Consider the following 14,468-nt stretch of genomic DNA (forward strand, 5'->3'; position numbering starts at 1 on the left):
TGGAAGGTGGCTCAGTGGTAGAGCGCTTGTCTTGCATGCATGAGGCCCTGGGTTCTATTTCTCAGTATCACATAAGCAAAAAGAAAAAAGCCAGAAGTGGCACTGTGGCTCAAGTGGTAGAGCACTAGCCTTGAGCTGAAGAGCTGAGGGATAGCGCCCAGGCCGAGGTCAGGCCCCACGACCGGACCCAAAAAATAAAAAATAAAACAAAAAGAACTGCAAGGGTCTTTACTAGATCCATTCCTACCTAATTTGAAAATAATTCCAAGTTGGGCAGTATGGTGCACACCTATAATCCCAGCACTCAGAAGGCTGAGACAAAAGGATTCCAGGCCAGCTTGCACCACAATAGTGAGAAACTGTCCAAAAAATGAGAAAGAAGTAGGGATGGGTGGGCAGAATAATTCAAGATTTATTACCCTTTTGTCAAGAATCAATATATTTAAAGAAAAAGAATCAGGGCTGGGAATGTGGCTCAGTGGTAGAGTGCTTGCCTAGTAGGCATAAAGCCCTGGGTTTAATTCCTCAGTACCCACATAAACAGAAAAGGCTGGAAGTGGCTGAATGCTAGTCTTGAGCAAAAGAAGCTCAGGGACAGTGCCCAGGCCCTGAGTTCAAGCTTCAGAACTGGGAAAAAAAGAAAAAAGAAAAGAATCAATATACTTAATTTTAATTCCAGTTTATCCATAGGAGGGTCTTAATTTATTTTTCTCTGATACAGCAATCAGTTCCATTGTGTTCCTAGTGTGGAATTTATTTTTGCAGAGTTCTACTTTTACCCTTTCACAGACTTTTTTTTCTCTATTCATCTAATCCTAGTAATCAAAACACTTTTGACAAAAAGAAAGTGACTTCAATTCTATGAGCATTTTTGTGTGCACACACAGAATTGAGCATTTCTCACACACAGAAGAAAAAAACAGTAAAAGAAGACACCATGGAGAAGGGGAAGTTGGTAAAAAAGTAAAATTCTCATACAATTGAAAAGCTCACTGTAGAGAAGCAAAGCTCCTGAAGGGCAGTGGATGAAGGTGTAATTATGGCTTTTTCTCTCTTCTTGTCAATGGAATTGCTGTTCATCAAGATCAGTTTCTTAACAGTGGTTCTGAAAGTTATCAAATGACTTCTTAGCAGATTTCCCTATTTATTCCAATGTTTAGACTTTGCTCTTTTTCTGATATTCCAAAAGTCAGAAGTTTGAGAAAATTTCTATTTCCAAAAAAATTATATTAATAAATAAGGAGCTTTTTTATTTGCCTTTGCTCATTTCTTTCTTTCCTTAACAACCCAAATATATCCTTTCTAAAACAACATACTGACCCCAGCAGTGAAATGAAGGAACTCTCCTTGAATCTTCCTGTAGATTAAAAATACGCATAGGGGTCAGTGACCTGAAATCTAGACAAGCTCACATCCCCAATCTCTGTCATAGTTTTCCCATTCTACAAGCACAATTAAGGCTCAATGAAGCAACATTAATACCCACAAAGCATGTGAGGCACATAGACGTGGAAAAATCTGTCTTCTGGTTAGACCAGGTATCAGATAAAATATTGTCAAATTGCCAATAAACCATCTATTTAGAAGAGTCCCTAATCTTTTAAGTCACACACTAACATCAGCAACATTGCCAGGGATCTTGGCTTACACTCACAATGGCTTGTCAAGTAAGCAGGGAAGTTATATCGTTTTGGTTGCGTGGAAATTCATATCTGGTCCACCAAACTGCAAAGATCTTGGATCCCTATTAAAGGTTGTGGATCTCCACATAAATGATATCTCTGTTACAGAGAAAGAAGAGGCTGCTGAATTTGCTAGGATGTCTCTGGCTGTGTATCAGATGCTCCAAGTTTGGTTTCAGGTAAGCTTCCAGTTTGCCCAATGCCAACATCATGCTTCGGCAAGGGGAAAATTGCGGAATCCCACAAACACACCAGATGTGATACGCATAAGAAGCATGCTTCAACTGGACTGCGGTGCCCCAATCTCTCACCATTCAGTTCCTCACAGACTAAATTACAACTTCTCTCTGAGAAGAGGTCCTTGTTGCTCTAAAGGAATTAACCATGGAAATTAAACTAGGAATTTCAAAGCCAAAGCAGCATCTGAGGCCAGTCCAAAAATAAGCAGCAACTCTGGAGTACTGGAGTTTCTCCAATCCTGGTCCAACCTCATGGCCCCACCTGTACCCCAATCATTGGCACCACCTCTTCAATCCACAGCAAGTCTAACGGAGCTGAGGCACGAGTTTGTCGGTGGTGAATTCGGCGGATTCGCAGAAGGTATAGGATGATGGCCAGTAGCACCACCAAGATACAGGCAAAGAAGAGATAGTGGTTGTAGACAAAGGAGAGACGCAGCCAGCTGCCATGGGCTTGTCGGACACCTTCCTGCCGAAGATCCCTGGGAAGAAGGGGGTTTGGAAAGAATGATGAGTTTCAGAGAGAAACATTTACTCTGATCTGAAGGAGCTCATCTAGTTCCTCCATGAAGACATTCTAACACACCAGTTATGCAGCTGAAGAATGCCTCCATCCCTAAGGATGATGGGCAATTCTTCCCTTTCTCTCCCTGACCCACAGAGGGAGCCTTGCATGCTCAGACACTCCAGAATCTAGCAACAAAATCAAAAGGCTTTTGGAACTAAAACCAACAAAACAAAACCCAGGAAAACTAATCATTCCCTCACATAAACTTTAAAATGCAGTTTATATAGTACTAATAAAAACAGGATGGTCCTTGAATTCAACCAAGAAATCAGAACAAATATTTTTTTTTAAGTTGGTGCATTTCCTCAATTGTATTACAACCTAGAAAGGGATAAGGATATGATCCAGGGGCCTGGCTAGAACACATGTCACTCATAAGTTGTCCAGACACTAGATCCATTATCTTATTTTATTTTGTTTAAGCTGCAGTGTTTTTCACATACGCAAATCTCCACACTTCATATAAAATACACATTTCTGGCTTCTCTGAATGAATGAGAATTACGGAATGCTGGGACAGCACTTGTGCCCTATATTGGCACTCACTCTCAGGTACCCCTCAACCCCACAACAGCCTGCTTCTCACTTCTTTTACCTGCCAGGCTTCTGACAGCCATGAGTTTAGAGGAACAGGCAGCAATGACTAAGAATTTGTCTGAATTTATCTGTATGAATCTAGGAAAATGAAGATCTAAAAATTGTCTCAAGTATCTTATAGCACATCAAACAAGGTATCTGGCAACAATAACGGATGATAAAATGATGGAAGTGCTCTCCACACCAAAAATATCTCTTTTGTCTTTTGTTCTAATTCTGGACCACCAAAAACCATCTCACATCAATAACAGTTTCTGGAGTGACTCTACCCATTAGAAAAGCTTAATTTATCCAGAGAGCCTACATATCCATCCTCTCTAGTCAAATATATTTTCCAGAGTAAATGAAGGATATTTTAGTTCATCAGTCAGCATCTTAGAAGTGTGTAGTATGAGCCCAATCCTAAAGATTGACTGGTGATAGGCGAACAAATAAAGCTGACTTTATGAAATGGTAAAGCTGACGAACAGACCCCAAACTGTAATTGTCAACCTTCTGGTTCAACATGCCTCATTCAAGTAATGTTTCACATGGAAATAATAATGGGAGTCTGTTTGCTTTGGGGGGGCGGGGTGTAGAGGGGTTACTTCAAAAATGTTTGGGGGCATCCTCTGAGCTCAAGGTACCAGCTTAGTCTCACTTTACCTGAGTGGTAAGAAACGAGTTTTATACAAAATGGCTCCCAGTGTCCACTGAACCTCTCGGTCATATACCAGCTGGGCTGTGCGCAGGTTTGGGTAGTCGTAGGGAAAGTGGAATCCTTCATGTAGCACTTGGTACATCCAAGCTGACTTGAAACACTGATATCTGTATTGTGACAAATTCATTTTTTAAAAAATAAGCAAGAAAAATTCTAGTGCATTCCTTTGCAGTAAGCCACAGATTCACACTGGATGTCAAAAGACCTGTCTCATCCCACTTCATCTCCCTCACCTCTAGATGGAGCCAAATTTGAGCCTACTTTATCTTAACAAAAATAAAGACTATCTTTTAGCAATAATGATATTGTGACTATGGTGGTGATGGGGGTTCCTTCCTTTTTTCCTTCCCTCCCTCCCTGTCTCCCTTGTAATCTCCCTCCCTCCCTTTTTTCCCCCAATAGTACCTGTCTTTAGAGAATACCCTGAGAGTATGTATCTACAACTGTAACTACATGATATCTGGGATATAATTCAACATAACCCAGTTGTGTGTGTGGTGGGCAAGTAAGTGCCCAGCATTTAACACCTGTTAGTAAAAAAGCTAGGTGATAGGTACACAAGAGTTCATTATACTATTGTATCTTTTGTATATGCTCAAAATAGGAAAATTGATTGCTTACTGGCAAAGAAAGTAGTGGAAGTTTGGAAATAGGTATATTTTACTCTTCTATTTTTCTGCATGCTTGATATAAATGTTTGAAAATGTAAAAAAGAACATCATTTTTTTTTAACATGAAATCACTTGGAAAGAACTTTCTTAAGTAACCGCTGGTTTGCCTTGGCTTCACTAAAATTGGCTCACTGTTTGGTCCTGATTCCTTGGAAGCTCAAAATCTGAATAATCAAATTCTCCTTCAACATAAAATCTAGTCTGCACTACTGCTCCAACATTTTCCATAGAATTTGCTATCCACATATTACGGTCATGTAGGATAGCAAGGGAAATTACTTACTTGAGTCGATGCTCATCTGCATGTGAAGAAAAGAGTCCATTTTTGAATCTCTGAGTTAGAACTGACCAAGCCATGCCGCAGTAATCCTGGAACAACAAGAGAGCAGTGCAACATAAAACTCTAACTTTCCTACAGTCACAAAATAGATTTCATGCTACTTGTGGGCTACTAGGTGACCAAGGAAATAGAAATGACACATTTATTCAGTAAACACAGTCCTATATGCCTCTTTATTTTTTATTTATTTATTATGCTGGTCTTGGACTTGAACTCAGGACCTGAGCACTATCTCTGAGCTTTTGTGCTCAATGCTAGCCTCTACCACTTTGAGCCACACCATTTCTGGCCTTCTAGTAGTTAACTGGAGGTAAGATTCTCATGAACTTTCCTACCCAGGCTACCTTTGAACTGTGATCTTCAGATCTCAACCTCCTCAGTAGCTAAGATTACATGCTTGAACCATGGATACCCTTATCCAAAATTACAACCCTTCCCATATTAAATACTGCCTTTTCCTGCTTTATTTTTCCATTGAGCACTTATGTTATTGTACTCATTGTGTATACATATGTGTTGTGTTTATTGCCTATAACAAAAGTTGACTAACAGACTCTAAAGGCAAGGAGATACAGGTGGCTAAATTTTTATCTATTGAAGTAACTAAACATGTTAACTATGTGTTAAGTCCAATATGAAGTGAATTTTTACTCCTCCATTTTAAATTTTTAAAATATTTCTATCACAACTGTTTTCTATAACATGTTTCTAATATTCTGGCCTCTTAATAACTAAGAGAAGGAAAATGAACTTGCCCATCTACATGCCATCTCCAAGAACACATTACATCTAAGACACCCAGCAAAGAAAAAAAAACCAAGATGACACTTTTGAGCCACAAACATTAAACAAGACTACTAGAAAGTCAAAGGCAAAACCACTTGCCATCACTAATTTACACCTGGGTGATATGACAACCCATGGAAGTCTAATTTAATTATAAGGCAGTCTGGCAAATCAGGTTCCTTAACTTGTCTAATTCTGCTTTCTTGTCTGTAAAATGTTGGCTCATAGAGCCCTTGCAAAGAATTGAGTGAGATCATGCATTCAAAGCCTTCTGCCCAGTGCCTAGCACAAAGCTAGGCATCTAAGAAGTAGCTGCTGCCAGCATGAGTCATCTTTATATTAATGAGTTACCTGAGCAGCCTTAGCAAATGTTGGTCCGTGGTAGCGGCCTCCAATGCGCAGCACATCCTCTGTGCAGTAAAAGAACTCAGAGAAGCCATAGAACTCGCTATTATTAAAGTCAATTGGTGACTGATAAATGCCATTCAATGAGGCCTGGCTGGTGTTGGAGCGAGCCAGCAGGGGGCTCAGCATCGCCCCACAAGTGGTCCAGTCTCCCTTTCCTCGGACATGCAGGATCTGGCTGTTCCTCTCTACCACATCTGTGAGTCCCACGGGCAGACAGGGATCCAGAAATGGATTGTCGGGACTCAGGCCTGTCTTCTGGCCCAGCAATCTGTCACAAAACAAACAAAACATGAGACAATGAACTGAACCTCATGTAGGAACTCTAATGCTCTGCACAGATATCTTGTTTCTATTTTTCATGGCAACTCTAGAAACAAGATGCTACTATGCTGTGATATCATATGCACATTTAACTTAAACAAATCATATTTGGAAAGAAGAGGACTGGGGCATAGTTCAAGTTGGTAGAATACCTGACTAGCAAGTGCAAAGTTTTGAGCTCAGATCCCCAAAAGAAAAAAGAGAATAATACAAAGGCATTGGCGATAACTATGTGCATCAAAAGGAACTCCAAGAAATGGAAAGAGGATTTTACTTCATTGCTGTTTTTGTTTTCTTTTCATCTTGTTTGTTCCTTTATTTGTCTTTGGGAAGGTAAGGAGGGCACAGAAATGGAGGGACAAAAGGTGAACAAATACAGCAATGGTATTCACTAGAAACTTTTGGGTGGGGATAAGAGGGAAAAACTAGGAGATAGTGAGAGAATGTCCAAAAAGAAATGTACTCTTTACCTGACTTAGGTAACTATAACCTTTCTGTATCTTGCCTTTTTAATAATAATAAAATTTTTTTTTTAAAAAAGAAGAGAACTATGTCAATGATCTTTTGTACTTAACCCTATAGTCAACACCTCTAGCATAGCAGTAATGCCAGGCTTTGAATGAACAGTGCCTGTTGTTACAACACATGGAGCACCTGCTCTAGGGAGTTATGACCTTGGAGGCTCTGAGTGGGCAGGAGACAGAGAGAATCTGATTCCCTCCATGGCCATCACACAGTTCTGGTTCTTCAGTCTACACTTGTCAAGTACTCATAGTCTCATTACTAAAGAGATTAATCTGCAGATCTGGTTAAGAACGGAAATTAAATGGAGAACAAATAAATCTGTAACAGTAGTTGATTATTCGTAAGTTCTGAAACAGATGTGAAAGACTGGGCTTCCTGGGATGAAGATACACCTGTAAGCAGAGAAAATAATAAGATAGCAACTTAACAGAATTCTTTGGGACAACTAGAATCTGAATGTTTTAAGGCATGTCATGAACTACAAGGAAAATTCAGAAAATCCTTTTAAGAGAGAACCATGCCTGGAAATAAGGATTTCTCTAGTCAATTGGCAGCTACACAAGCTTTACCGTTTACCCCTCAATCTCCTGAAGTAGGTGAATTAGACACTTAGCCAGAAAATACCAGTGCATGAGAAGATGATGCAGGCTGGCATGAAGCCTGGAGGCAACACAAAATATCAAGCAGAAAAAGAACAGTAGAACAACAAAAGAAGAAAATGGAAAAGGAAACACAGTGGCTAGGGAGAAAGCAACAACAAACTAAATCGCCTGTGAAACTCATATCAAATGCCCTTCAGCCATCATAGTCTGGCAGAAGCAATGTGAGCACCACAGCTCAAGCCACAGTTGTATGGACTTAGCAGGACTTTGAGAACATAAATACACTGCTTGACGTAGTCATCCATCTTCTAAAACACCAGGATTTCTCCAAAGCACCTGGAACTGTTAGTGATAGAGACTTAAAAAAATTAAAGAGACTAACGGGGAAGTATTTTCTTCAATATGCTTTCAATGTAGGACAACTGATAATTAAGGAGAAAATATTACAAAGGGGGGTCACCAAAATACCAGCTAAATGTATGAGTATAGATAATATTATGGTAGAACAAGATGCTATGCTTTCCTTTAATACACATAGCAACAATTTTATTGTTTTCTGGTTTTTGTTTTTTTTGTTTTTGTCGGTCATGGGACCTGAATTCTGGGCCTGGGTGCTATCCCTCAGCTCTTCAGCTCAAGGCTAGCACTCTACCATTTGAGCCAAGCACCACTTCCAGCTTTTTCTGCTTATGTGGTGCTGAGGAATTGAACCCAGGGCCTCATGCATGCAAGGCAAGCACTCTACCACTGAGACACCTTCCCAGCCCAAGTAACAATTTTAAATACTCAAACAAAAACATTCACAACTATATATGATGGCCTAACTGCTTCATCTGGTACTCAAATAAAGAATCTGTGCTCTGAACAACCCTGGAGGAAAAACTGGCTATTCTGGACTTAATGAGAGATCTTTGAAAAGCTTTTGTTGTTTGTAGTTTCTTTTAACAATACTGTAGTTTTGGGCTGGGAAGGTGGCTCAGTGGTAGAGGGCTTGCTTTGCATGCATGAGGCCCTGGGTTCGATTCCTCAGCACCACATAAGAAAAAAGCTAGAAGTGGCGCTGTGGCTCAAGTGGTAGAGCACTAGCCTTGAGCTGAAGAGCTGAGGGACAGTGCCCAGGCCCAGAGTTCAAGCCCCACAACCAGACCTAAAAAAAACAATACTGCAGTTTTGAACTATTCAGGGCCTCATGGTTGCTAGGCAAGTGCTCTACTCACTTATTTTTGAATAGAATCTCACAGTTTTACCTGGGACTGGCTTTATACCATGATCCTCCTATCTACTTATGCATCTAGCATATCTTAGGTGACCACCATACACAGCTTGTTAGTTGAGATGAGATGGGGGTCTCTTTATCATTTTGCCCAGGCTGGCCTCAAATTATGATCATAGTGATCTCCACCCCAGAGTAGCTGGGATTACAATTGCACATCACCTTGCCTAGCCCATCAAAGGTAAATTACAGACTTACAGATACTCTCCACTTTTTTGGAGGTAGGGGGGGAAACTGGAGACTGACCCCAAGGTCTTGAGCATGATAAGCAAGTGGTCTTGATTTCTGGGAGCAGTATTATGTTTTGAACTCAAGGTTTCAAGCTTTCTGCATAAGTGCTTTACAATTAAACATACCTCCAGCTCTGTATTGTTTTAACATAACTCTTGTCTAAGATGACTTACTCTACTACAAATCATCAGACATGTTTTGAGCCCTATTGTCAAGAAGGAACTGCTAGGTGTGGCATTATACTGCATATTTTAAATCAGATATGATTTATGCCGTGTCTGGGTGGAGGACCCACAAGAGATCACAATAAGCTGCTACATGTTTTACAAGTCCTAATAATGAAGAGCAGGATACACTCCTGCCCAGTCACATCTTGACAGAAGGTCTCTAAGAAGGAGATGCTAGCCCACTGGCATGAAGGTTGTCAGAAACAAAGTGAAAGAAAGGAGGGCTGGGAAGGTGGCTTAGTGGTAGAGTGCTTGCCTTGCATGCATGAGGCCCTGGGTTCAATTCTTTAGCACCACATAAGCGGAAAAAGCCAGAAGTAGCACTGTGGCCCAAGTGGTAGAGCACTAGACTTGAGCTGAAGAGCTGAGGGACCGCGCCCAGACCCGAGTTCAGGCCTCACAACCAACCAAAAAAAAAAAAAAAAGTGAAAGAAAGGACTTATCTGACATCATACCTGCAGTATGATGGCATTCAATTTTAGAAACTTAGATCCCATGTTAAATATACCTGTTTTTGTGTAGAGTTTCATTCAGCATGAGGTCTTCATAGCGCTGCCGGGCAAAGTTGCCACCAAAACCCAGAAAGGTTGTTACATAAACCCTGTAAACATGTTCAGTGTGCTGTACATCACAGCCCAGGTTGAACTCAGCTAGCAAGATCTTGGCAGCTTCTTCCTGTTGTATAATGTCAAGACAAAAAAGGAATTAAAAAAAAAAAAGCTGTAAGTGAAGCTGTGACTCTGGTGATAAGAGTGCTAGCCTGGGACAATACCCAGGCCCTAAGTTCAAGCTCTAGGACAGGCAAGAAAAAAAAACTACAAGATTAAAGAAATTTTAGTTTTCACTTATGTCTACAAAGCTATGGCATTCTAACACACCCTCATTTCCCGACTCTTCTTTAAAATATTTAGGAGTTTCCTTTTATCTTCATAGCTTTACTTTACAAGGCATATAATAAGACTGAACCAAAAGTACAAATAAGAGGCCAAGTTGGAGACCAAACACCAAATTAGGAGCTCAACCATTATCTATAGTTATAGGAGGTAGAATTATTACAGTTGATGTCATTTTCTGGCATGTACTTCTCTATATTTTCCAGTTCTCTACAATGGGAATGTGCTATTTTCATAATTATAGGGAAAATTCCTTTAATAAAAAAGCAATTTGAAGCATTATTATGAGATGTATTCTATGGTCTTTCCTCAAACTATTCAAGTTCCAAAACTATTTTAGAGGTTCCAATATTCCTTATGACAGGTTTGGGCAGTGAGAAAGTTTAATTTGTTTGTTTGCTTGCTTATTCCTGCTTATCCTCATACTCATTCCCATTTGTGCACTGTGCAGCTTTGGTCTATATGGATTACTGAAAAATTATTGTTTGTTCGGTTTTTTTAGCTATTCATTCAGTTTTGTTTTGTTTTTTAGTGGTTGTGTGGCTTGAACTCAGGGCCTGGATGCTATCCCTGAGCTCTTTTGCTCAAGACTAATGTTCTATCACTTTGAATGACATTTCTACTTCCAGTTTTTGATTGGTTAATTGGAAATAAGTCTCATAGAGACTTTTTTCTGCCCAGTTGGCTTCTAACCACAATCCTCAGATCTTAGCCTCCCTCAAGAAGCTAGGATAACAGGAGTAAGCCACCAGCACCTGGCTACTATTTATTTCTAATTTGTAAAACTGTAATTATACATAGCACCTTTATTCTTAGGCATCTACCCAAGAGATCTGAAAATGTGTATATCTATACAAAAATTTGTTCATCTCAGTATTATCCATAAGAGCCAAAAAATGGAAGCTGCTTAATTGTCTATCAACTGATAAAGGTACAGGAGAAACATAGCATGGTCATAAAATGGAATGCAATTTAGCCATCAATAGCAATAAAGTATTGATATATGCTAAACATAAACGAATCTTGGAATTATTTTGCTAAATAAGAGGCAGACATAAATGGCCACATTGTATGATTTCATTGATAAGACTTAGTGTAGGCAAATCCATGGAGGTAAAACATAGACTCATGGTCAGGGATGGGGCTGGTAATAACTGCTAAGGAATACGGACTTTCGTTGAGGTGTGAAAATGTTCTGGAATTCAGAAGTGATGGTTATACAATTGTGAATGGCACAAAAATATCTTAGGTATTCCAGAATTTAGAATGCTTTTTTAAATGTCAAGAATTCTTTTCCTCTTTTACTAAGCATTAAAATGCATTTTTGTGTGTGTGTGTGTGTGTGTGTGTGTGTGTGTGTGTGTGTGTGTGTGTGTGTGTGTGTGTGTGTGTGTGTGTGTGTATTAGTACTGGACTTGAACTTAGGCCTTTTGCTTTCTGCTTTTTTGCTTATGCTGGCACTATTCCACTTGAGCCATATTTACACTTCCTGCTTTTTGCTGCTTAATTGGTGATAACAGTTTCATAAATTTGTCTGTCAAGGTCGGCATCAATCCTCAGATCTTTGCCTAGTAATTAGCAAGGATTATGGGCATGAGTCACCAGTGGCCAGCTCCTTCTATCATCTTATGCCTAGTAAATGCCCCACCTTGCATAAAAGGTAGACATTTTGGTGGGCAGAGTAGGAATTGTTCTGGTTAGACAGACTTTTGAATGTTGCAAATGGAGGGAGTGGGGTCATTTGGTAAAGCTCAGGAATGCTAATAAACATAATAAAATAAACAGCCACACACAATAAAGAATTATTTGGCTCCTGGCCAAGCATGATGACCCCATGCCTACAATCCAAGGTAATTGTGGAGGTGGAGATTAAGAGTATGGCAATTGATGGCCAGCAGAGGCAAAACATTAGCAAGACCTCACCTTGACCAACAGGTTAGGAGTGGTGGTTCACATCAATAATCCCAACTATATGGGAGGCTGTGTGATTAGAAGCCAGTCTGGATAGTTAGGAGACCCTACCCAAAAAATAGCTGAAGTAAAAGGGGGCATAAGTGGTAGAGTATCTGTAAACAAACAAACAAAATTATCAAGCCTCAAATACCAATGGTGGTAAGGTTGAAAAGTTCTGGTTTGGCTCAAATTATAGCTCCATTATGGATTGACTGCCTGAGGTCATAGGCTATCTCCATTGACAGATTATAAGCTTTGAGAGACAATAAAACTAAGAGGTCTTATTTCTTGTAATACTAGATATTCAAATACCTCTTTTCTCTCCACAATGATATTTTTTTTTTTTGTCAGTCATGGGGCTTGAACTCTGGGCTTAGGCACTGTCCCTCAGCTCTTCAGCTCAAGGCGAGTGCTTACCACTTGAGCCACAGCGCCACTTCCAGTTTTCTAGTAGTTTATTGGTGATGAGAGTCTCACAGACTTTCCTGCCAGGGCTGGCTTTGAACCATGATCCTCAGATCTCAGCCTCCTGGGTAGCTAGGATTACAGGCGTGAGCCACTGGCGCCTGGCTTACTTCTTTCTTGAAATACATTTTTCATGTTCTAATAGGTAAGGAGTATTAGAAACCCAGGGAAGGAAGACTGCAGGAAAAGGCAATACCATTTGCTAAACAGTAAGTATGTATCAAATAGTGTGCTCCAGGATTTACAGTATTAAATTTACTCTCCAGGCACCCCAAGGAGATACATAGTAGTGACTGTGACTGCTAAAATGTATCAAATACTTGGTTTGAACTGGCAAGTGGGTAAGTGGGTGCTCTAGACTCCATGGTATTATTTCATTCTTAAATGTTACGAGGTAAATATTATTACTACGCCTTTTTTTACACTATATAACACTGAAGCTCAGAAAGAAAACATATTCAAGATAATCTACCCTAGCAAATATCTGAACAAATATTTGGATGCTGCCAGATTTGTCTAATGTAATTTTTTAATGTATTTTTTCCCTCAAATTTTAAACTGAATTTCTGTAAATGGCAAAATACCTGTTTCGGAGGCAGGAGAGAGGCAGAGGTGGGAACTTCATAAGCAATCTGGAGAGAGGCTCCTCCCATATCCAGGATCCCTACTGTCCTTCTTCGTCCTGCTGCTGATTCCTGAGAAGTCTCAACATCTGATTCTGAAATGATAAGGGAACAAGAAGACTCTAGGAATGAAAAACCAAAATTAACTCCAACAAAATCCCAAAATCTACAGTATTGCCTTAAAAATCAGAAAACAAGTGGAGTGCTAGTGGCTCACAGCTATAATCCTAGCTACTCAAGAGGCTGAGATCTGAGGAATGTGTTTCAAAGCCAGCCTGGGCAGGAAAGTCTGAGACTTAGGTACTAGTGGCAGGTGTGGCTTAGTGGTAGAGTGCTAGCCTTGAGCAAAAAAGCTCAGAGACAGTGCCAAGGCCCTGAATTCAAGCTCTAGTCCACCAAAACAACAACAACAACAAATTTCAAGTGATTTAAACATGATATGTCAATATATACATAGTGGGAAATATTCAAAAGACAAAAATAGCCAACACTTTAAATTCTAATAGCCGGTAGAGTGCTCACCTTGAGCTGAAGAGCTGAGGGACAGCGCCCAAGCCCAGAGTTCAAGTCCCATGACCGCCAAAAAAAAAAAAATCCTTTAAATTCTAATAGTCATATTGTTAATATCATTGGTATTATTCTTAAAATTATTTAAAGTAGTATGTCAATACATTTAGGAACAAAGGTTGAGCATAAAAGAGGATACAAAATACACAAACATTTTATGTAAAATAAACTTACCTTTATCATCTTAAATATGAGATACAAATATCACTATAAACTCATAGTTTTTTTTTTCTCTTCCTTAAAAAAAAGTACATATTTCCTAGCTTTGTTCATTGAAAAACTTAGAAGCAATGCTAACAAGGAGGCAAAGAACACCACTGACATCTAAGCCAAGATGTTTTCCATGAAAAGAAAACAGGTTTCTTTTTTAAAATGGCCAATGCTAGGCTAAGGGTAGAAAGTATGTGAGATGAGGTGGAACACCTTGGTATGTCACCAGCAGGAGAACTACAAGAATACTATAATTGTGTTAAAGGGTACAGGAGCAGACTGGAAGGTATTCTTTTTTTTTTCTTTTTGTCATGGGGCTTGAACTCAGAGCCTGGGCACTGTCCCTGAACTTTTTTGTTCAAAGCTAGCATTCTACCACTTTGAGCCACAGCTCTTCTTTTTTTTTTTTTTTTTTTTTGCTGGTTAACTGGAGATAAGTCTCATGGACTTTCCTGCTCAGGCTGGCTTTGAACTGTGATCCTCAGAAGCTAGGATTATGGGTGTGAGTCACCAGCTCCTAGCTTAGAGGTATTCTTAAAGACAACGAGACCTAGGAGTATGGCTCAGTGGCAGAGTGTTTGCCTAGC

The 14,468-nt window shown here is 39.7% G+C and overlaps 1 protein-coding gene across 1 annotated transcript in view; it reads right to left on the minus strand.

Moving 5' to 3' along the window:
- Window positions 1–951: 951 nt before the first annotated feature.
- Window positions 952–14,468, minus strand: part of Entpd7 (ectonucleoside triphosphate diphosphohydrolase 7) — a 33,045-nt gene continuing 19,528 nt past the window's right edge. The window contains exons 8-13 of the mRNA XM_042689554.1: window positions 13,066–13,199; window positions 9,679–9,845; window positions 5,935–6,259; window positions 4,741–4,826; window positions 3,732–3,893; window positions 952–2,403 (exon numbers count right to left, since the gene is read on the minus strand). Coding sequence (XP_042545488.1) covers window positions 2,172–2,403; window positions 3,732–3,893; window positions 4,741–4,826; window positions 5,935–6,259; window positions 9,679–9,845; window positions 13,066–13,199 — 1,106 coding nt within the window. The 3' untranslated portion in view covers window positions 952–2,171. The remainder of the gene's footprint in view (window positions 2,404–3,731; window positions 3,894–4,740; window positions 4,827–5,934; window positions 6,260–9,678; window positions 9,846–13,065; window positions 13,200–14,468) is intronic.

This window comes from Dipodomys spectabilis, unplaced genomic scaffold, assembly GCF_019054845.1.
Source record: "Dipodomys spectabilis isolate Male_0828 unplaced genomic scaffold, ASM1905484v1 ptg000125l, whole genome shotgun sequence".
Taxonomy (NCBI): domain Eukaryota; kingdom Metazoa; phylum Chordata; class Mammalia; order Rodentia; family Heteromyidae; genus Dipodomys; species Dipodomys spectabilis.